Source organism: Hemitrygon akajei, chromosome 18, assembly GCF_048418815.1.
Source record: "Hemitrygon akajei chromosome 18, sHemAka1.3, whole genome shotgun sequence".
NCBI lineage: Eukaryota > Metazoa > Chordata > Chondrichthyes > Myliobatiformes > Dasyatidae > Hemitrygon > Hemitrygon akajei.
In genome coordinates, this window is record NC_133141.1 from 45,833,465 (window position 1) to 45,858,477 (window position 25,013).

The 25,013-nt window shown below is 39.1% G+C and overlaps 1 protein-coding gene across 4 annotated transcripts in view; it reads left to right on the top strand.

The window, feature by feature from the left end:
* haus7 (HAUS augmin-like complex, subunit 7) overlaps nt 1–24,325 on the top strand; it is a 40,606-nt gene extending 16,281 nt beyond the window's left edge. For 2 of the 4 annotated variants that reach the window (XM_073071593.1, XM_073071594.1), the window contains exons 5-10: nt 5,533–5,645; nt 8,846–8,995; nt 16,596–16,698; nt 17,881–18,087; nt 21,394–21,505; nt 24,105–24,325. In XM_073071593.1, the coding sequence (XP_072927694.1) occupies nt 5,533–5,645; nt 8,846–8,995; nt 16,596–16,698; nt 17,881–18,087; nt 21,394–21,505; nt 24,105–24,172 (753 nt within the window). In that variant the 3' untranslated portion in view covers nt 24,173–24,325. Of the gene's footprint in view, nt 1–5,532; nt 5,646–8,845; nt 8,996–16,595; nt 16,699–17,880; nt 18,088–21,331; nt 21,506–24,104 lie in introns of those variants that run through there. The other 2 variants (XM_073071595.1, XM_073071596.1) reach the window with 2 other exon arrangements.
* Nucleotides 24,326–25,013: the final 688 nt, after the last annotated feature.

Sequence of the window (25,013 nt, forward strand, 5' to 3'; positions counted from 1 at the left end):
CAGGAAAGTTACGAGCATGGTTAGAGCACTGACTGATTGACAGGAGGCAGCGAGAGGGAATAAAAGGATCCTTTTCTGGTCGGCTGCTGGTGACTAGTGGTGTTCCACAGTGGTCGGTGTTGGGACCGCTTCTTTTTATGCTGTATACCAATGATTTAGATGATGGAATAGATGGTTTTGTTGCCAAGTTTACAGATGATATGAAGATTGGTGGAGATTAGTGTTGATGAAACAGGTAGGCTGCAGAAGGACTTAAAGAATGGCAAGAAAGTGGCAAATGTTGGAAAACAAATGATCATGTACTTTGGTAGTATGAAATAAATGTGCAGACTATTTTCTAAATGTGGAGAAAATCCAAAAATCTGAGATGCAAAGGGACTTGGGAATCCTTGTGCAGAACACCCTAAAGGTTAACTTGCAGGTAGAGTCGGTGGTGAGGAAGGCAAATGCAGTGATAGCATTCATTTCAAGATATCTAGAATACAACAGCAGGGTTGTGATGCTGAGGCTTTATAAGGCACTGGTGAGGCCTCACCTTGAGTATTGTGAACAGTTTTGGGCTCCTTATCTACAAAAAGAGGTGCTGGCTTTGGAGAGAATTCACAAGGATGATTCCGGGAATGAAAGGGCTATTACACAAGCAATGTTTGATAGCTCTGGGTGTGTACTCGCAGGAATTTAGAATAATGAGAGGGAATCTCATTGAAACCTTTCGAATATTGGAAGGCCTAGACAGAGTAGATGTGGAAAGGATGTATCCAATAGTGGTGGGAGGTTGTGCCCAGGACAACCGAGCACAGCCTCAGGATAGAGGGGCATCCATTTAAAATTGAGATGTGGAGAAATTTCTTTAGACAGGGGGTGGTGAATTTGTGGAATTTATTACCACAGGCATCTGTGGAGGCCAAGTCATTGGGCATATTTAAGGCAGAGCTCGAAAGGTTGTTGATTGGACACGGCAACAAAGATTATAGGGTGAAGGCTGGGAAGTGGGGCTGAGGAGGGGGAGGAAAGGATCAGTCATCATGGAATGGCGGAGCAGACTTGATGGACCAAATGGCCTAATTCTGCTTCTATGTCTTATGGTCTTATTAACAAAGAAATACAATAGAATCACTGAAAAACTACACACAAAGACTGACAAATAACCAATGTGCAAAAGAAGATAAACTATGCAAGTAGTAAAAATACTAGTAATAATAAATAATACCAGCCAAGATGGCACTGGTGATCCACGGTGCCATGTTGCAAGCTGCTTACAAAGCTTATAAATATACGTCTTCTGAATTGCATTCACTGAAATCTGCAGCCTCTAATTTCCCTTTAAGCAACGTACTTTTGAACTATCTTAATGAACTAGTGATTTCATGATCTTCTGAAAGACTTGGTGGACTTCACTCCTAAGCATACAGGTACGGCACCTTTAAGCAAATGAAGGTTCATCACCATGGCCTGAGAGAGGAGGGGAGGACTTCAAGCCTGGGTGAAACACCAAACAATGAAAGTTCCTCGACCCAGCATCTTGTTAGCAATTGTACAGTTGCTGGAGAACAAGATTGAGGACCTAAGGGCAAGATTGCTGTATCTGATGGAAATGAGGAATTGCTGCATTTTCTGTTTCACAGAGACGTGGCTCACTCTGAACACGTTGGGTTTGGCAATTAGACCTGAGGACTATTTGATAGAAGAGGATAGACTGAACTGCTGATTTGGAGAAGACAAAAACTGGGGATCTATTCTTCATTATAAACTCTCTATGGTGCTTGGATTCAGCTGTCTTGGTCATATCACACTTTTTTTCCCCCAACCTGGAATATCGAATGATTTATTGCCGACCTTTCTACTTACTAAGAGAGCACTTGGTGATCCTGACCGCAGTTTACATACTACTAAAAGCCAACATTAAGCAGGCACTCAAAATATTTGATGCTGCCAACACCAAACAAGCTGCCCAAATTGTAGTCAGGGACTTCAATCAGGCTTGGTTAAAGAAATCTCGGACCAATCATCAGCATATAACCTGCAGCACCAGCAAACTAGACCACTGCTATACTACAATTAGGAATGCCTTCCATTCTGTGCCTTGACCATACTTTGGGTAATCTGATCACTTGGCTGTCCTCCTACTTGCATACAGGCAGAGGCTAAAGAGCAAGGCTGCAGAGATAAGGACAACAAATAGGCGATTGCGTGAGGCAGATGAGCGGCTATAGAATTGCTTCAAGTCAGTGGATTGGGCAGTGTTCAAGGACTCATCAGAGGATCTTAATACACCATGGTTGTTATGGACTTAAGTAAAACAGTCCTTGGAGGAGTCTGAAATACTTTTTCTTCGCAAAACATCCACGAAAACAGAGAAGTGCCCCAAAAAATGAACAACAGTTAAACGTGAGAGCCCCAAAGTACCCCCCCCAGATTTCCCCTCCTGCGCGTAAGCGGTGGCGATCAACAGTCCCCTCCTCCCCCCACCGGCAAAATAGAAGTGCACCCACTATCAAGCAGAAGCATGAGATCTAAGCGATAGTGAAGACACAGACCTTGCAGTTACCCCAAAGACTATCGCAATTCATCTGGTATTCGGCAACCCACAGGTTCTCTCTCTCCTTAATAAGGGAGAGGGAGGTGTCCCCCACTTTCACAGTGAGCAGGAGATATAACAACAACCCACTGGTTTATGATGTTAAAAAGTCTGTCAACAGCATGTGCCATTTTATTGGTTCTTTACTCAACCCTGGAACATTTGGACAGCAAAGTTGCATACATCAGGATGCTCTTTATCGACGACAGCTCAGCACTCAATGCCATCATCCTCTCAAAACTAATCAATAAACTTAAAGACCTTGGCCTCACTACCTCCAATTGGAACCTCAAGTTCCTCACTTGCAGACCCCAGTCAGTTTGGATTGGAAACAACATCTCCACAGATGCATCAGAAGGCTGCGTGCTTAGTCCCCTGCTCTACTCGCTTTACACTTATGACTGTGAGGTGAAGCACAGCTCCAATACCATATTTAACTTTGCTGATGATGCCAGTGTTGTTGGCCAAATCAAAGGTGGTGATGAATCAACATACAGGAGGAAGATTGAAAATCTGGCTGAATGGTGCCACAACAACCACAAAGTCACTCAATGTCAGCAAAACCAAAGAACTGATTATTGAATTCAGTGTGAGGAAACCGGAGGTCCATCATCAGAGGTGGAGAGGGTCAGCAACTTTAAATTCCTCTATGTTATCATTTCAGAGGATCTGGCAATTATGAAGAAAGTATGGCAGTGCCTCTACTTCCTTAGAAATTGTGAAGATTTGGCATGACAGCTAAAATTTTGACAGACATCTATAAATGTGTGCTGGAGAGTTAATTGACTGGTTGCATCATAGCCTGGTATGCAAACACCAATGCCCTTGTACGGAAAATGCTACAAAAAGTAGTAGCTCCAGCCCAGTCCATCACAGGAAAAGCCCTCCCCACCATTGAGCACAACTACATGGAGCATTGTCACAGGAATGTAGCATCTGTCATCAAGGACACCCCCACCACCCAGACCATGGTCTCTTCTCGCTCCTGCCGTACGGAAGAAGGTACACGACCCACACCACCAGGTTCAGGAGCAGTCACTACCCCTCAACCATCAGGCTGTTGAACCAGAGGGGATAACTTCACGCCCCATCATTGAACTGTTCACACAAACTATGGACTCCTTTTCAAGGACTCTTCATCTCATGTTCTTGATATTTATTGCTATTTATTTATTATTATTATTTCATTTTTTTCTTTTGTATTTGCACGGTTTCTTCTCTTTTGCACACTGGTTGTCTGCCCTGTTGGGAGTGGCCTTTCAATATTGTGAACTACTTAAAATGTGACACTTGCCTGGCAGTGTAACACCATGTCTTAAGACCATAAAGCATAGGAGCAGAAATAGGCCATCCAGCCCATCGATTCTGCTCCTCCATGCCATCATGCTGATTTATTATCCCTCTCAACTCCATTTTTCTGCCTTCTCCCCATAATCTTTGATGCCCTGATTAATCAAGAACATATCAACCTCCTTTTAGAATATACCTAGTGACTTGCCCTCCATAGCCGTCTGTTGCAATTAATTCCATTGATTCACTACCCTCTGACTAAAATTCCTCCTCATCTTCTAAACCCTGTTATTCTGAGGCTGTGCCCTCTGGTACTAGACTCACCGACTATAGGAAACATCCTCTCCACATCCACTCTATCTACACCTTTCAATATTCGATAGGTTTAAATGAGATTCCCTCCCCCATTCTTCTACAGTACAGTGAGTACAGGCCCAGAGCCATCAAACACTGCTCATACGTTAAACCTTTCAATCCTGGAGTAATTCTCGTGAACCTTCTCTGGCCCCTCTCCAATACAAGCACACCTTTTCTTATATAAGGGCAAAAAACTGCTCACAATCCTCCAAGTGTGGTCTGACCAATGCCTTATAAAGCTTTAGCATTACATCCTTGCTTTTGTATTCTAGTCCTTTTGAAATCAATGCTAGCTTTGGATTTGCCTTCCATATTATTGACTCAACCTGCAAGTTAACCTTTAGGGAATCCTGCACCAGGACTCCCAAGTCTGTTAAACCTCCGATTTTTGTATTTGCTCTCTGTTTATAAAATAGCTTACACCTTTATTCCTTCTACCAAAGTGTATGACCATGCACTGTATTCCATCTGCCTCTTCTTTGCCCATTCCCCAGATCTGTGTAAGTCCTTCTGCAGCCTCTCTGCTTCCTCAACACTACTTGACCCTCCACCAATTTTGGTATCGTCTGCAAACTTGCCCATAAAGCCACCAATTCAGTCATCCAAATCATTGACATACAAAGTGAAAAGATCCAAGTACCCTAACCAATGAAGTCAGGCTAACTGGCCTATAATTTCCTTTTTCTGCTTTCTCCCTTCTTGAAAAGTGGAGTGACATTTGCAATTTTCCACTCCTCCGGAACCATTCCAGAATCTAGTGATTCTTGAAAGATCACTACTAATGCCTTCACAATCTCTTTAGCCACCTCTTTCACAACCCTGGGGTGTAGTCTATTTGGCTCAGGTGTCTTTTCCAACTTCATACTTTTCAGTTTTGCAAACACATTCTCCTTGGTAACGGTAACTACAATCACTACTGCCCTCTGACTCTCTTGAATTCTGGCATTCTGTTCGTGTGATCCACAGTGAAGACTGACAAAAGTTTGTCTGTTATTCTTTGTCCCCCATTACAAACTCTCCAGCGTCATTGTTAATGGGGTCTTGCAGTGCCACTGACCTAAATATGCTTTAATTGGTATTGTTAATTCATGAACTTCTAAACTTCTCATTATCCATGCAGATTGCTGCTTGATTTGTTTTGCATTGTATTCTGTATTCATAAGTATACAGGCAGATGTATTGGTACTCCTTGGGGGATCCAGCCCAATCTAAAAATGTTGACCCAAAAGTTGCTTTATTAGTTACGTATACTGCAGGTTGTCACGCATGGATAATAACATTATAATGTTTTTCCTGGTTGTTATTAGGGCCAGGCAAGTCCCTTGAGACAATTAATGATGATGGATCAGATGTTAAAAGGCCTTCAAGAAGTTCAGCACATTTGTGCATCAGCCTCAACAGACGTAGAAAGTATTAGCAAGTAAGTAGAGCAATATTTGTCATTAAATCCTGAAGTTGCCTTGTTCTGTTTTATAATTCCATCATTCTAATTTATTTAATAAAGCTGACCCTTCACTTTTGGTGCAGAGTGCATATGCATGTCGCAGGATGACGTCGTAGACTGCGCTCTACAGTGATGTCTCACAAATATTTAGTTTACTCCTTGCACATTGGTTACTTCCATCATAGCATGGAAATCAGCTCTCATTGTTGCAGTTCCGTTTTGTGAAAAATGTATAGAATCTTTGCGATAGTTCATTAAAGAAGAAACTGAAGCTTGTACATCAGAATATTTACATTTTTTGTCTCCTTTCCAGTTCCAGAGGGCATCAATCTCTTCTGTATTAATCTTGTCATTCAATCCTCTTCCTGTCCCTGTCTAATTGTTGATAGGACTTTAATTAAAGAAGATGTGGTGATAAAAAGCAATGCCTAAGCCTGTTGCCACTTGGCACTCATACATGCCTTCTGTACGAATTCCAGGAATGTAATCATGAGCCTTTGATTTCCCATCATGATGTCATTTGGAGCACATCAAATGAAAAAAATGGGGTGGGCACAGACTGTGTCAAACCCAGTTCCCAATAACGGAATTGTTCATTGCCCTGCACCTTAGAATTTAATGCATTTTCCTGAAGGAGCAAAGTAGATTACTTAAAGCAATACATGGGTATCCAATCTCTTCAATCTCTCCAGTCCTCAAACTATAGATTCTTATTTCTTCTTGCCTGTATGTGTGCAGTTCTTGAACTACAACCTTGCTTCATATGTTGAAAAAATTTAATCATAGGGCCTTGGCTACTATTGTACAGTGATCTCTGTTGCCCAAAATGCTAAAGACATTGCTGTTTGACACTTAACGAATAAAATGTCAGAAAGTAAAATTTTAAAATAGGGACCGAATTACATCCACATTCTTGTCCAGTTAATTTGTTCTTGAACCTAACACATACTGAAATTGCTGTTGGTTTTAACACTGATGAGTCAGGCACAGGAAAATTCCCATATTCTGATGAGAATTAATATGTTATAAATGCATACCCTCGAGCTGCTTAATGTATGTAAAACTGTAAAACCATTTTGGAAGTATCTGAAACAACTGCTATTTGTGACAGTAATTTTAGGACTTCTTTTTCTGCGATAATGCTCTGGCGTTTAACAAAGCAAAAGAATGTGAAATAAAAATGTATGAGTATTGCAGTAATTTTTAGCTGCAGTCTTAATAAAACCTGAAAGTGATTATGTGAGAGTTTGTGCTATATTTGCTGGAACTATAAAATAAATCCGATGGCACCTTCAGAATTGTAATTCATTTAGTAGATAGATTGAACAGCTGGAAGAAGTACTGTTGAGAGCAATTTGAGAAAAGTTAGATACAGTGGCATGCAAAGATTTGGGCACCCCTGGTCAAAATTTCTGTTACTGTGAATAGCTAAGCGATTAAAAGATGTCCTGATTTCCAAAAGGCATAAAGTTAAAGATGACACATTTCTTTAATATTTTAAGCAAGATTACTTTTTTATTTCCATCTTTTACAGTTTCAAAATAACAAAAATGGAAAAGGGCCCAAAGCAAAGGTTTGGGCACCCTGCATAGTCAGTACTTAGTAACACCCCCTTTGGCAAGTATCACAGCTTGTAAATGCTTTCTGTAGCCAGCTAAGAGTCTTTCAATTCTTGTTTGGGGGATTTTCGCCTATTCTTCTTTGCAAAAGGCTTCTAGTTCTGTGAGATTCTTGGGCCGTCTTGCATGCACTGCTCTTTTGAGGTCCATCCACAGATTTTCGATGATGACACAGTCGGGGAACTGTGAGGGCCATGGCAAAACCTTCAGCTTGAGCCTCTTGAGGTATTCCATCGTGGACTTTGAGGTGCGTTTAGGATCATTATCCTGTTGTAGAAGCCATCCTCTTTTCATCTTCAGCTTTTTTACAGACAATGTGATGTTTGCTTCCAGAATTTGCCAGTATTTAATTGAATTCATTCTTCCCTCTACCAGTGAAATGTTCCCCATGCCACTGGCTGCAACACAAGCCCAAAGCATGATCCCCCGTGCTTAACAGTTGGAGAGGTGTTCTTTTCATGAAATTCTGCACCCTTTTTTTTTTCTCCAAATATACCTTCGCTCACAGCGGCCAAAAAGTTCTATTTTAACTTCATCAGTCCACAGGACTTGTTTCCGAAATGCATCAGGCTTGTTTAGATGTTCCTTTGCAAACTTCTGATGCTGAATTTTGTGGTGAGGACGCAGGAAAGGTTTTCTTCTGATGACTTTTCCATGAAGGTCATATTTGTGCAGGTGTCGCTACACATTAGAAGAGTGCACCAGCACTCCAGAGTCTGCTAAATCTTCCTGAAGGTCTTTTGCAGTCAAACGGGAGTTTTGATTTGCCTTTCTAGCAATCCTACGAGCAGTTCTGTCGGAAAGTTTTCTTGGTCTTCCAGACTTCAACTTGACCTCCACCGTTCCTGTTAACTGCCATTTCTTAATTACATTACGAACTGAGGAAACGGCTACTTGAAAACACTTTGCTATCTTCTTATAGCCGCCTTCTTTGTGGGCATCATTTATTTTAATTTTCAGAGTGCTAGGCAGCTGCTTAGAGGAGCCCATGGCTGCTGATTGTTGGGACAAGGTTTGAGGAGTCAGGGTATTTCTAAAGCTTTGAAATTTGCATCACCTGGCCTTTCCTAATGACCGTGAACAAGTCATAGCCCTAACAAGTTAATTAAGGCCTGAGACCTTGGTAAAAGCTATCTGAGAGCTCAAATCTCTTGGGGTGCCCAAACTTTTGCATGATGCTCCTTTCTTTTTTTTCCACTCTAAAATTGTACAAAACAAGAATAATATACTAATCTTGCTTAAAGTGTTGAAAAGAATGTTTCATCTTTAACTTTGACTTTTGGAGATCAGTTCATCTCCTAATCACTTAACTATTCACAGTAACGGAAATTTTGACCAGGGGTGCCCAAACTTTTGCATAACACTGTATATCTGCAAGAAGTGTATCCGATATGTAAATTAGCCTCTTGCTGACATGATTTCTCCAGTTCTGCAGTTCTTAACATTCAACCATTGAAACTTTAATGTTGAGAGTGTTCGCTAGATCCAGAATCAGTAAGTAAATATTTACTTTGAAGTTTGAAATATGGTAATCAACTTTTATTTCTTTTTATTAAGGTGTATTAAAAAATCAAATGACCAGTTGCTATATGATGTCCTGAGTGATCGTCAACTTTGCTTGCCAGAAAATTTGAAATGTAATCTCTCCCTTGATGCACATAGGCTCCTTAAGAAAGCTGAAGCCAGCTTTGATTCACGAGGAAAAATGTAAGTGATCCTTTATTAAAATTCTGCTTTGACAACCCGAATCATCTCTAAGAAATTATGGCCTGACATTTTTCTGTCTATAAAATGAAATCCCAATTTAAAAAAAAGTCCCACTGTACACCATCATATTGTTGTTAAATCCCTATGACTCCATATTTGGTTTATAAGAGCCCCACTCTCATGAAGATTATAAGCACAGTGATCTCTGTTCCACACACACTATATTCGTAGAATATGGGACTGTACAGTCCAGGAACAGGCACTTGGGTCTATAACGTCCAGACTGAACATAATGGCAAACTAAACCAAATCACTTCTGGTTGCTCGTGATCCATATCCCTCCAACCCTGCACATTCATGTGCCTATCTAAAAGTGTCTGAAGTGCCACTTTTGAATTTACTTCCACCACTACCTCTGTACCTGTTCCAAACACCTACCACTCTCTCTGTGAAAACAAAAAACAACATCCTTCCCTGCACATCTCCTTTAAATTTTTGCCCTCACCTTAAACTTGTAAAATTAGTCAGCTCGATCGTGGGTACTTTGTATTATCCAAGACATCATCAAAAAGCGGTGCCTTAGGAAGGCTCCGTAGTGTCCAAGATACCTTCAAGGAGTGGTGCCTTAAGAAGACGATGTCCATCATTAAGGATCCCCACCACTGAGGACATGTCCTCTTCACATTTGTTACCATCAGGAAAGAGATACAGAAGTCTGAGGGACACACTCTCTGATTCAGGAACAACTACTTCCCTTCACCGTCCGATTTCTAAATGGTCATTGAAATCATGAACACTACCTCACTGTTTTTTGCACTACTTATTTTTAACTTAACTATTTAATGGACATATATATACTTACTGTAATTCAGTTATTTTCTCTATATTTATCATGTATTTCATTGTACTGCTGCCATAAAGTTAACACATTTCACGATATATGCCGGTGATATTAAATCTGATTTTGATTCTGAAATGATATCCTGTAGTATTTAATATTTCTACCCTGGGAAAATGATTCTGACTGTCTACCCTATCTGTGCCCCATAACTGAAAAAATTTCTGTCAGCTTTCTCCTCAGCATCTGGTGCTCTAGAGAGAACAACCCAAGTTTGTCTAACCTCCCCTGGTAGCTCATACCCTCTAATCCAGGCGGCATCCTGGTAAACCTCTTCTGTATCCTTTGCAAAGCCTCCACATTTTTCCTGTAATGTGGTGATTGGAACTGTATCAAGTGGAGTAGTATCCGGTAGCCTTGAATATCTACCTGTTTGGCACCACCAAAGTCCTGAGGTTGCTGGATTATCAGTTTTACTGTATATCAATTACATTTGGAAATAGTTACTGTTCCAGATTACAGATGTAACACAGCTAGTATATTAATATAGTTATCCCATGGCACAAGTAATTTTGCATGTTGTTGTTGTTCAGTCGTTAAGTCGAGTCAGACTCTTCATGACCTCATGGACTCCTGCATGCCAAACCTAAGATCCCCCAAGGTCATACGCATTGAGTAATATTATCTATCCATCGTTGTCCTCTCCTTCTTTTACCTTCTGTTTTACTTAACATGAGAGTCTTCTCCAAGGAATCCTCTCTTCTCATGATGTGACCAAAATATTTGAGCTTTTGTCTCATAATCAAGCCTCCTAGTAAGCTGTCTGGCTGTATTTCTTTAAGTATTGACTTGTTGGATCTTCTTGCTGTCCAAAAAACTCAATGGTTTCCCCCAGCATCCAAGTTCAAAGGCGTCGATTCTTTTGTATTCAGACTTGCTAATAGTCCAGCTCTCACAGCCATACGTCGCAACTGGAAATACCACAGACTTGTCTGTATGGATCTTCGTAGACAATATTATGTCTCTGCTTTTCAGTATTTTATCTAAGTTTGCCATTGCTGCCCTCCCCAGAAGTAAGTGCAGTTTAATTTTGTGGCTGCAGTTACCATCTATAGAAATCATTGAACCGAGGAAGACACAATCCGTCACTGCTTCCACATTCTTTCCATTTATTGCCACGGAGTTAATAGGGCTGGTCGACATAATCTTGGTTTTCTTAACATTGAGCAACAAGCCAGCTTTTGCACTTTCTTCTTTCATTTTGATTAGAAGCTTCCTCAGAACCTCCTCACTTTCAGCCATGACAGTAGTATCATCTGCATATCTGAAGTTGTTAATATTTTGTCTGGCAATTTTGATTCCAAGATTTGAGTCCTCTAGACCAGCATTCCTCATGATGTCTTCATCATATAGATTACATAAGTAGGGTGACAGTATGCGGCTTTGTCGTACTCCTTTCCCAATCTTGAACCAGTTTGTTCCGTCTTCAATTCTAACTGTTGTTTCTTGATCTTCTTAGAAGTTTCTCACAAGGCAGATCAGATGTCCAGGTATCCCAAATTCTTTAAGGATTTGCCATAGTTGATTATGGTCCACACTGTCAAAGGCTTTAGAGTAGTCAATAAAACACAGAGAAATACTTTTATGGAATTCCCTTGATTTCTCCATTATCCAGTGTAGGTTAGCAATTTGGTCTTTATTGTCTCTGCCTCTTCTAAAACCAGCTTATACATCTGGGATTTCTCGTTCCATATATTGCTAGAGTACATGTTGTTAAAATAAAGCTTGAAATATACATGTCCTCTGGTATTAGACATTTCAATCCTGGGAGAAAATTACTGGCTGTCTACACTGTCTTTGCCTCGCATCATCTGATACAACTTTGATCAGATCTCCCCTCAGCCTCTGCTGTTCCAGAGAAAACAACTCAAGTTTATCCCACCCCTGCTAATAGCGCATGTCCTCTAATCCAGGCAGCAAATCTCTTCTGGTAAATCTCTTCTGCACCAAAGCCTCAACATCTTTCCTATAATGGAGCAACCAGAAATGAATTTGCTGACTTTCAAACTCAGTTCCTTGACTAATAAAGGCAGCCATTCATTTGCCTTCTTGATCACCTTATCTGTCCTGTGCCCTCCACAAAAGTGTAATTACAAAGAAAGCACGGCAGCACTTCCACTTTGTTAGAAGTTTGCCAAGACTTGGCATGATGTCTAAAACTTTGACAAACTTCTATGGGTGTGTGGTGGAGAGTATATTGACTGGTTACCTCACAGCCTGGTTATGGAAACACCAATGTACTTGAATGGAAAATCCTACAAAATGTAGTGGATATGGCCCAGTCCATCATGGATAAAGCCCTTCCCTCCATGGGGCATTGTTGCAAGAAAGCAACATCCAGCATTAAGGAACCCCACCACCCAGGGCATGCTCCCTTTTCACTGCTGCCATCAGGAAGAAGATACAGGATCTTCAGGAATCACACCACCAGGTTCAGGAACAGTTATTACCCCTCAACCATCAGGTTCTTGAACCAGAGGGGATAACTTCACTCTTAGTTCATTTGCCCCATCACTGAACTGTTCCCACAACCTATGGACTCACTTTCAAAGATTCTTCAACTCATGTTCTAAATATTTATTGCTATTTATTTATTGTTATTATTTTGTTTTTTTTTCTTTTGTACTTGCACAGTTGTTGTCCTTTGCACACTGGCTGTCCACCCTTTTGGGTGTGGTCTTTCATTATTTCTATTATGGTGGTTGGATTTATTGAGTATGCCCATAAGAAAACAGTTCTTAGGGTTGTGTATAGTAACATGTATGTATTTCGATAATAAATTTACTTTGAACTTTGAACCTGTGAAGCCACTTTCAGGGAGGTATGGACTCCAAGATCCCTTTGCACATCAATACTGTTATTGGTCTCATTACATTTGATCTCCCGAAGTGCCACAATTCACATTTGATTGGGTTAAATTCCATCTGCCATTTCTCTGCCCATATCTGCAAGTGATCTATATCCTGCTATATCCTTTGGCATTCTTCTAAGCTGTCCACAATACAGTCAATCTTCGTATCACCTGAAAATTTACAGACCCCTCCATCTGCTTTTTCATACAGTTTATTTATATTTATTACAACAGCAGAGGTCACAATATGGATCCCTGCAAAACACCACTAGTCATGTACCTCCACCCATTTTAAGTCCCATTAACCACCTGTTTTCTACGCACAATCCAGTTCTGACTCCAAACAGCCAATTCACCATGGATCCCATGTGTCTTAATCTTCTGGATTAGCCTTCCATGAGGGGTCTTGTCAAATGCCTTAATAAAATCCATGTAGACAACATCTACAGCTCTACCTTCATTAATCACCCTCGTCACCTCATCAAATAACTCAAATCAAGTTCGTTCGACACAAATTACCTGGCACAAAGCCATGTTAACTATCCCTAATTAGGCTATGGTTTTATAAATGGTCAAATCCTATCCCTAAAAATTCTCTCCAGTAATTCCCTACCACTGATTGAGACTCACCAGTCTGTAGTTTCCAGGATTACTCCTATTTCCCTTGAATAATGGAACAACATTAGCTACTCTCCAGTCCTCCAGGACCTTGCCTGTGGCTAGATAGGACATGAAGATGTTGGTTAAGGCCCCAGCAATCGCATCTTTGCATCTCTCAATAACTTGGGATAGATCCTGTCAGGCCCTGGGCATTTATCCACCTTAATGCTCTTTAGTGTTCTATGTTTTGAATTGGTTTAATTCTAGCTATATAGGCTTTGTAGGAGTATAAATTTAGTTTGTATAAGCTTCTGCTCTTAAATAACTTTGGATCCATTCCTTACCAGTATGTTCCAGTCAAAGCTAAGATGGCTCAGTTTTGGGTTTGATTAGCTGGACATTCTCCATCCTTGGCAGTCTTGTTTTCTTCATCGTTAATCTTGACAATGTAACCAGCAGCATGTTGCCTGTTCCTTCAGATGAAAGCAAATTTGTTTAGCTTTGGTTGCAACTTATTAAAATTTTGCACTAACCTTGCTAACTTTCCATTTGGGGAGAGCATTCTGTAAAGCTCTCTCTAAGCGTAATTCCACAATCCATCCACTTCAAAATCCACCTGTGATTATGCATTTGATTGCTACTATTCCTAAAGATCTACTTTTTTCTTTTGCATGTGAAGTGCTTTGAATGCCTTGTTTGTTTGAACATGTCATGTATGCTTTTGTTGGAACTGACTATTCATTGCTGGTAACCCAATTAATAGGAGACTCTAATTAAGCTTCTGCTGTGCAGAAGAGATGATATCCCACTGCAACTGTATTTAAACAAATTCAAAATGCTCCATTTTCTGATATAGACATAATCGTATTTAACATGTTGACTTGAAGTCAAATTTACTTTGACTTTGAAAGCAATTCTCATTTGCACTTGAGTACAGTGCCTATAAAAAGTGTTCACTCCCCTTGGAAGTTCTCATGTTTTATTGTTTTACAACATTGAATCACAGTGGATTTAATTTGACTTTTTTTGACACTGATCAACAGAAAAAGACTCTTTGGTGTCAAAGTGAAAACAGATCTCTACAAAGTGATCTAAATTAAATACAAATGTAAAACACAATAAAATTGATTACATAAGTATCCACCCCCCCTTCAAGTCAGTATTTAGTAGAAGCACCTTTGGCAGCAATTACAACCTTGAGTCTGTGTGGATAGGTCTCTATCAGCCTTGCACATCTGGACACTGCAAATTTTCCCCATTCTTCTTTACAGAACTGCTCATATTCCGTTAGAATCATGAGTGAACAACCCTTTTCAAGTCCAACCACAAATTCTCAATTGGATTGATGTCTGGACTTTGACTTGGCCAATCCAGGACATTAACGTGTAGTTTTTAAGCCATTCCTGTGTAGTTTTGGCTTTATGCTTGGGATTTGTTTCTTGCTTGTAAACAACTCTTCTCCCATGTTGCAGTTCTCTTGCAGACTGCATCAGGTTTTCCTCCAGGATTTCCCTGTATTTTGCTACATTCCTTTTACCCTCTACCTTCACAAGCCTTCCAGGGCCTGCTGCAGTGAAGCATCCCCTCAGCATGATGCAACCACCACCATGCTTCACGACAGGGAAGGTGTGCTTTTGATGATGTGCAGTGTTTGGCTTACGCCAAATATAGCGTTTAGTGTGATGGCCAAAATGCTCAATTTTGGTTTCATCAGACCATAGAACCTTCTTCCAACTGACTTGCGAGTCTCCCACATGCCTTCTGGCAAACTCTAGCTGAGATTTCATGTGAGTTTTTTTCATCAGTGGCTTCTCTTTGCCACTCTCCCATAAAGCAGTGACCGGTGAAGCACCCGGGCAACAGTTGTTGTATGTGCAGTCTCTTCTATCTCAGCCACTGAAGCTTGTAGCTCCTCCAGAGTTGTCATAGGTCTCTTGTCGGCCTCACTCGCTAGTCCCCTTCGTGCACGGTCACTCAGTTTTTGAGGATGGCCTGCTTTAGGCAGATTTACAGCTGTACTATATTCTTCCCATTTCTTGATGATTGACTTAACTGTACTCCAAGGGATATTCAGTGACTTGGAAATTTTCTTGAATCCATCTCCTAACTTCTGCTTTTCAATAACCTTTTTGGGGAGTTGCTTAGAGTGTTCTTTTGTCTTCATTTGTCTAGTTTTTGCCAGGATACTGACTTCCAGATACAGGTGTATTTTTACTACAATCAATTGAAACACCTTTACTACACATGGTGATCTCCATTTAACTAATTATGTGACTTATGAAACCATTTGGCTGCAGCAGTGATAATTTGGTGTGTCATATTAAAGGGCATGAATACTTATGCAATCAATTATTTTGTGTTTTGATTTGTAATTAATTTAGATCTGTTTTCACTTTGACATTAAAGAATCTTTTTCTGTTGATCAATGTCAAAAAAATTAAATCTACTGTGATTCAATGTTGCAAAAACATGAAAACTTCAAAAGGGGTTGAATACTTTCTATAAGCACTGTAATTACAACGTGTGGCATCCTGGTTTCTTGTAATCACGTGATGTGCAGCAAAAGAAATTTTTGTATTCTTGGGTAATTTTTTTTACTTGCGGGGTAGATGGTTATTAGAAGGCAATAGCTAGATCTGTCAGTTAATCTCCAATTAATGTGGAATTTGTAACCTTATTGCATAAGACAAAAATGGTTTTATGCAGTACCCTTCATGTCCTTGGGACCTTCCAAGTGTTTCATAGTCAATTATGTTCAAAATTAATATACAGTTGGTAACTGTAGGCCAATGTATTTACGACAGAATCTCAGAAAAAGTCATTAAATGTGACTAAGTTAACACTTTATCCAGTATGGTATGGTTGTTACATCTTGGACGTGATGAGAACTCATTGTTTATCCATGTTTTGACATTTTTCACCCACTTGAGGGAGCTGCTGCATCTTAAATTTTATCCGAAAGGTGGTCCCTCTGACTATGGCACTCGCTCAGTGAAGCAATGAAATTTTACGAGTTGAATGATACCTTCTTCGATTAAGATTCATGCTAGTGATCTTCTGATTCTGTAATTAGTGTTGCTACTGAAACAAGGCTCATTCTCAGTGGCTATATTCTATTTCTTCATCGTTGAGGTAAATTACATTCAAGGCATCATCTCAAAAGATGTGCGATTTGTTAAATTAAATTATGAAATGATTTAGTATTGAGTGCAATTTTTTTTTACCTTGTTTATATAATAAAAAAATTTCAGGAAATCCTCGCCACCTTCTTTTGAATCGCTGGAGAAATTTTTGACAAAGCTTTCGGAGGAATTAAAAGAAACAAATGGACAACTTGAAGAGATGAAGAAAACAGTAAGTTCTATGATGCATTTTATAACAAGCTGATCTTGTTGAACTACCTTACCTTTGTCAGTTCTCACAAAGAAAGAAGCATTTATTGAGTTGATCAGTGACAACTGATTTGAATCTTTTAAACTTATTATTTTGTTCATGGGATTTGTTGTTGCTGGAAAAGCCAGCAATTATTGTCCATGTCTAATTCCCCATAAAACAATGGCTTACTACTCATTTTTCAAAGGGCATTTAAGAGTCAACTATATTAATGTGTCTGGGGTCATGTCTAGGCCAAACCAGGTTAGGACAGCAGATCTCCTTTCCTGAACAGTGTAAGTGAATTTTAGATTTTTGTTTTCCACAACAGTCCAATAGTTTCATGGTCACTTACTGATGACAGCTTTTCTAGATTTTACTTACTTGAATTTAAGTTCTCTATTTGGCATGATGGGTGTTGAAGTCGCATCTATGAATCTGCTGTAAAGGCCTCTAGATACCACTCCAGTAATTTAACCACTATTCTATTGTACACAAGTGTAACCAGCATGGATGCTTGTCTGTGTGCTGAATCCAGAAGCAGCACTAAACAGCATTGGGGTGCGGGGGTGGGGTAATGCTTTCAATTGTGGTGAATGTAAAGAAAAAGTCTCAGAGCTCCTGAATTCGGGTGGTAGCAGATAATCAGATTTTTGAGAACGGGGTTGAAGATGCCTTTACAAATTAGAGGAGGAAAATGAGAGTTACATTTTGTGGATAGATGGGTATATGGAAACATTTCCATGAGTTTCATCGCAAAGCTGAATGATGTTTATTCTAGGAAATTGGAATATCTTTGGTTACCAACAATAGTAGCTAGCATTCCTCAGTTAGATATACATAAATATTGATTATTAACTGTTTCCCCCCAAAAACTTCAAGATTATTAGCCATCTTGTGTCAATCAAATGAAATCTTATAATTGTTAGCTCTTAATTGGTGTTGCATTGATTGGAAAGTGTTTCTGACTTTCTAAGCTAATTTTAAATGAGATTCTTACAATCCACCTAATGAAATATTTATCTAACCATTTTTGGAAAGTTACAATCTCGTGCTTCGTGGTTGTAGCACACTGCCACTCAATAGTCAACATCTTTTTGTACTCTGATTAGTATGGAATTGCCTTAATTTAAACATTTGGATCATTTATTTTATTTTGTATAGGTTGCTCTTAATGGATCCATTGAAAGTAATGATACCATCATCCAAACCTTGAAGCTCACACTTTCAGACTTTCATCAGCTGATGACTGTGTTTTCCGTGGCATATGACCATGTACTTGGTGTAAACTGTAATAAAGCCTCACCTCAGCTCTGCAACTATGGATCACTATCTAAAACTGTACATAACCTGCTAACAGATTGTACCAATGTAAGTTTATCACTTGAAAATGATTTCTTTTAAGTACAGAGATATTGTTACATTTATATCTTTGTTCTCTGTTTATTGTCTTTACAGTGGTAAAATCAATACCCTATCAGTCAGGATTCCCCAAAGTGAAGAGAGTCTGTGTTTGAGAGCTGAAATATAATTTCTGATACCAATGATAGAAATGTTTGACTCAAGGGAGAGCACTTAGATAAGTGGTACCCAAAATGGGTGCTATTGCCCTTGAGGATGGTGAGAGTTTCCAAGGGGACGATAAAGATGAAGGAAACAGTGGAGGATGCTCGGTAGCAATGGGGGCAGCTGAGAGATTACAGGATTAATTTAAGAAATTAATTACTTATTATAAGCATTTGATCCTCAGCGCCTCATAATTGATTCCAATGATCAAGTGATCATCTCTTGCTAACCCACTATTCTCTTGGGCTGACTTTACTCAAAGTGCATTATAATAATTGAAAAGCAGTGTGACACTTCTGTATTTGGCATATCATGAGAAATCTGGACTGAAACATTGTGATATTCTGGACCTGGCATTGACTACTGTTGTACAGTGTTAACTAGTACGATTCCCATGCTCCCATACAGTCTGTTTTGTTGTTTTGAAAGAAGTTGGACAACTGCATTGAAACTGTGCTCCACTAAATATGATATCGGAAAGGCAATAAGCAACATCTTGACCTTTTTCCAAAGTGCAGGGTAGCGGTTAGAGATTTCTTTCTGCAACCAAAAGTCTTGATATGATTTTTTGAACCTCAACTTCAGCTCAAAGTCATTTTGTAGTGAGATCAGTTCTTCCTCCATCCTTCCTGTTAATTCCTCATTACAAGTGTTCAGGAATGGATTTATTACCCAATCTGGAATTTGGATCAAGAAAAGAGCCTGAAATCTCTGACATGCCTTTATGCAGCTCACCCAGAAACTTGAAGATCATTGTTTGGTATTCTTTCTTTCTCTTCCAACTCAGAGAGGCTTGGAAATTGGAAAAGGTTGCAAGGCCAAATGTGCATATAAATAGGGTTAACTTGGACAGAAATGCGGAGTCAACTGATTTGACTTTGATAAGATTCACATTATTTCCTTGAAATTGAAGATTGATTTCAAATAAACAATTAGTTTATCTTCAAATAAACAATTAGTCTAACATTCTTGTCTAATAACCTAATATTCTTGAGTTGATTACTGAATGAATCATTTGAGTCTCAAAGGATTTTATCACAGTTTAAAAGAGAGCATAAAAGTGTCTCAGGCAGTTTCCTTTTGAGAGCCATCTGACTTCTGTATGCACCAGCAAGCATCTAAGCTGTTCATCATTCTCAATACAAAGCTCTCAAAATAGTCGAGAATTGAGAGCATGGAATTTTATTTTATTTACTGCTGATATAACAGTATTTAATGATATTTGTAGTCAATCATTCAGGTATTTTTATGACAAAATGCTATCTGAATTACACAGAAAATGGTATGTATGTTAGGTGCAGCTTGTTTTAAGAAAGTAATAACCCCACAGTGGTGTTCTGTCATTGATAATGCCCAAGCAAGAATGTTGGTGAGCAGAATGTCCTTCTCTTTGAAAAGTTGCTCAACAACCTGAAATACTGACTCACCTTTCGTAGCTGTTTCTAGTCCCCTTGCAAATAACAGCTTTTGAACCATACTTTCATCTTTTATGAAGCGAATGTAACCAAGAATCAAAGATTCGTTACCTGGCAAAGTTGACTCAAGCTCCATGGAGTCTCTTAGGAAAGACCCTATCGTATCTGCCTCCACCACTGTCGCCGGCAGCCCATTCCATGCACTCACCACTCTCTACGTAAAAAAACTTACCCCTGACATCTCCACTGTACCTACTTCCAAGTACCTTAAAACTGTGCCCTTTATGCTAGCCATTTCAGCCCTGGTAAAAACTCATCGCTGAATTTCTGGTCGCCTCACTACAGGAAGGATGTGGAAACTATAGAAAGGGTGCAGAGGAGATTTGCAAGGATGTTGCCTGGATTGGGGAGCATGCCTTATGAGAACAGGTTGAGTGAACTCGGCCTTTTCTCCTTGGAGCGACAGAAGATGAGAGGTGACCTGACAGAGGTGTATAAGATGATGAGAGGCATTGATCGTGTGGATAGTCAGAGGCTTTTTCCCAGGGCTGAAATGGTTGCCACAAGAGGGCACAGGTTTAAGGTGCTTGGGAGTAGGTGAGTAGGTGCAGAGGAGGTGTCAGCGGTAAGTTTTTTACGCAAGAGTGATGAGTACGTGGAATGGGCTGCCGGCAATGGTGGTGGAGGCGGATACAATAGGGTCTTTTAAGAGACTCTTTGATAGGTACATGGAGCTTAGAAAAATTGAGGGCTATGGGTAACCCTTGTAATTTCTAAGGTAAGGACATGTTCGGCACAACTTTGTGGGCCGAAGGGCCTGTATTGTGCTGTAGGTTTTCTATGTTTCTGTGAGTTGGATGCTGTTGGTTGCTTCATGCTGCTATAAATCCATATTTTAGATGCGCCACACTATACTATCTACACATCTTTTTTGTTTGATCTGCTTCTGTCATTTTCATTATGGATTAAGACTACAGTCAGTTACCTAATGTTTAAGTCCAACCTCAAGCACTGCAATCAATAAAGGGGAAAGTTATGACATCATCATTGCTCAGGCAAAACGTGACTCTCTGCTTGAAGGTATAGAAAGTGGGGCAGCATTATCTTGATTAGGACATGGGCTAGAGAAATGCAGTCAAAACCATTCAAAAGGACAGATTCTGAACTTTACCCCATTGAACGCTATCCCCTAAATCACAGGAATTCTCACTGTGTGACTAGAGTATGTGAATCAAAATAGCCAATCATAGTGAACAGCAATAATGCACAGGCCAGGCCTGCAAATAACACAATTTTTTCAGTCCAGATTTCTCATGATGTGCCGAATACAAAAGTGTCACTTTACTTTTCAACAACTATGACGCACTTCAAGCAAAGTCTAAGAGAACAAGAGATGAAGTGATTACGTACTTGCTGTAATCAATTATGAGGCACTGAGGATCAAATGCTTATAATAAGTATTTAATTCCTTAAATTAATCCTGTAATCCCTCAACTGCCCCCCTTGCTACTGAGCGCCCTCCCATACTACCACCTTTATCCTTAAACTTCCACTGCCTCCAGGGGGTGATATTGCCCACTTTGGAAAGGACTGGTATAAAGTGACTATTATTCCCTTTGATGATTATGATACAGAATTTAGTGACTGGACAGTGTCTGAAGTCAACATTGCTGATAATCTACAACTCTTTATGAAGGAGCTTGCTGGCTTGGCAGAGATAAATATCACGTGCACAAAGTTGGAGGAGATTGTAAACGGACTACAGAAAGATGTCATAACGTGGGATAGTGGTGAAATTGCTACACTGCGTGAGTAACAGGAATATTTCGACTAACCTTATGTGAATTTCTATTGCATAATAGATATTTGTTTACTGATATGGAAAAATATTTTAGCTATTGTTTTTCAAACATATAAAATATAAATTTTTTCCAGTAACTTGCTGGTATTAAATATAGGGGAAAAAATTTACGGTATTTGGGGAACAAAGTTTTACAGTATTGTATAAGTGTGCTTTTAATTCTTATCTGTGTTTTGGCCATGCATTTTCTCCACTACGAACCTAGATTTTATTTTACTTTAATGTTCATTATAAATTAATTCAAGATCAGAATGACAACAGGGATTTTTTAAATTCTGATTTTATGTGGAAATATGGTTCTTCTTTCATGTTGTTCCATTAAACCAATTCCCCAGAATATCTCCTCTGAGACCAAATGCAACTACTGATTGAAAGATCTTGGGGTTGGTAAGGGACATGTGATACGCTGTTGGTTTGCTGTATGTAGCATCAGTTTTTCTCAATGTAGTGGAAAATCATGAGGTACTTTATGAAACAGAAAAGCAAAGAAATTTTAAATGTTGATAGATTGGGAAATGTTGATGTTTAAAAGGGCATAGAAGTCAGTGAAAACTAACATGCCAGAAGATAAGTTGTATGTTGACATTTCTTAAAGGATTTGTGTAAATGTTTTCAGCCGTTTTCTGGAGTCTTGATGAACCTGCACTTGGAATATTGATTCCCTTGCTATAGAGGGAGGCCAACAAACATTCAGTAGACTGAGATGAAGGGTGTGCTGTGTGAGAGGAGACTGGGTAGACTGAGCCAGTATTCTCAGGAATATAGAATAATGAGAGGTGGACTCACTGAAGCTTACAAAATTCCTTCAGGTGTCAAAAGCTGTATGCAGAAAGATTGAGAAGTCTAGAACCAGGGATCAAAGTAGTTTATTGTCATATGAACAAGTATATGTATGCACAGTGCATTGAAGAACTTAGTTGCAGCAGCATCACAGACACAGCATCATATAAGCAGCCTTCACAAAAAAAACCCACATAAATTAGGAGGTAAGCCATTTAGTGACCCATAATTGGAATCCTAAAGCCATGCCTATGGACTCCGATGAGAACTTTTTTTCCCTCCCACACTGAAGTTGGTGATTTTTCTATTAGTATTCTCTATCCTCCTGAGGTGTGGAAGTTCAACCATTGAATTATTTGAAAATGGATATTGTTGATAGTTTCCTGATTATTAAAGGAACCAAGAGATGTGGCGATAGTACAGAAAAATGGCACTGAAGTTAAAGATAATGAATGTTGGAACAGGCTCAAGGGGCCTGATGGCTGCCTGTTTCCTATGTTCCATGCAGAAGTGATTGTTCTCCTAAAACGATGTGAATGGCCTGGCTAAGATGTGAGTCATCAATCATAAGGTAAAGTTTGTGGATTAAGAGGCAGTATTGGCAGAGCTAGGTAGGATGATGCGTTTTGCTTTGGGAAATCACTTAGTAGCTGACCTACGCAGGATATGTCTGATTTAAGTTCACAATCTACTATAGGTGACATTCATTGCAGGATATGACAATTATATAAGCGATGATGGGAGTGACCTGTCTCAAGCTTACTGGTGATAAAAGGTTTTTCCTTAACTTGGGATACTCTGTTGTCTCCCTAACGCAGGGGTTTCTAACCTGGGGTCCACAGACCCCTCGGCTAATGGTAAGCTCCATGGCATTTAAAAAGAAAGGTTGGGAACACTTGCCTTGATGTGAAACTCTGCTACTGTTGAATAGTTTGTTGAGCCTGTTTGCTGGTAGTATTTGATGAGCTATAATGAATTCTCAGAAGGGGCTGACTTAGTATTTTTATCTTTTAGAGAGCAAATTGGCTAGATTTTGAGTTCCATCTGCCTAAGGTATATCTTGGGATGGAATACCAGATTACAGTCCCCACAAAGTTATGGTTAATTTTCATAGCTAGCTGTGAAGTTTCCAATTTATTCATTGTCTATGTAAAGGTGCCCTGCAGAATACCTGTAGAAGGGAGTATTTTGCACTATTATGTACAGGCAGAACGATATTCTCCTAATTATCTTTTAAAAAGGGTTGCTTTCTGAATCAAATACATTGATAAATAAGTATTAGTGGTGTATTTTTGAAACTTTTATTGTTGAGGTAATTTTATTCTACATCTGAACTTTAGTAATTTGATAGACATAACCAATAAGTGCTGGAAATTTTTTTTCCAAAAATGCAATTCCTCTCCCAAGTATGACCATCATCAATTGAATTATCAAAGGTTGCCTTATCTGAGTTAGTGACTTTTAGTTGCAGTATGTTTGTATTTTATTGAACTCATAATTTGCATCCACTAAACTATCTCACTCTTTTTTTATTGTTCTCCACCACCACTGGTTTAAGAAATTAATTGGCAAGAACAATTAGATATGAACATAAGATTTATTGGAGTTAACCCAAGAACATGTAGAACAAACAACAGCACTTTTTAAATAATTTGAGACAAATAGAATGGCTAGTTTCATGGCAAAATTTCTGAATACTGAATATACTGTATGTGAATTTTATGCAGTGACACTGCTTTTAAAATTTGATACTTTTTTTCTTTCAGCAATACGAGTGAAAGGGATGAAGAGGAAATATGCAGGTTTTCTGGAAGCTTTTCAGAGCCATGCCTAATTAAGTTGTACTTCTGCAGAATAGTCTTGCCTATTTTTTGAAAATAAAAATGCTTTTTTATGAAAAATATTTCAGATTTTAAAGCTTTCTAAAAAATTTGTATTGTGCAGTAATTAGCGATAATTATTAAAAAAAATTTTACGAAGTTAAAAATATCTCGTGTTTCATTAGCTGGGGGTAGCATTGTGCTTAAACATTTTCAAGATTACTAGTCTTGTGATTTTATTTGTTTAATGGTTAATGTTGTACATGTCCTAATTGAGAAATTGCTGAAAAAGTGCATTCTATTTCACTTTTACTGAGAACATCCTGTTTGAAATGTGCAAAAGTGTTATTAGTTGATGTTCTTTATATTCAGCACAGTATCTTAGCTGCCAGCTGTGTGTCATGTTCAGTTCTCTAGGCTTGGGACAGGAGATTGTGGGTATCAGTCCTATCTCAGATTTGCATTTGATAAGCTATCTTATGCTGACATTGCAATTTAGTTCCCAGAAAGGATTACTTAGTGGCTGTTCCATCTTCTTGATAAGATTTAAAAACTGAGGCCCTGTCCAATTCATCTGAATTCAAAACATCCCACACCATTATTTCAAAGAACAGTACACATGGTTATGTAGAGCATACCCATCCATTGTCTTTTCATCAACATCGCCACAACAGATTTATCTGATCATAATAAGTTTTTGGAGCTTTGCACGGGCAAATTTGCAATTGCATTTCCGATACAGTGCTCATAAAAAGTATTCACCCCCCTCTCCTCTTGGAAGTTTTCATGTTTTATTGATTTACAACATTGAATCACAGTGGGTTTAATTTGGCTTTTTTTGGCACTGATCAACAG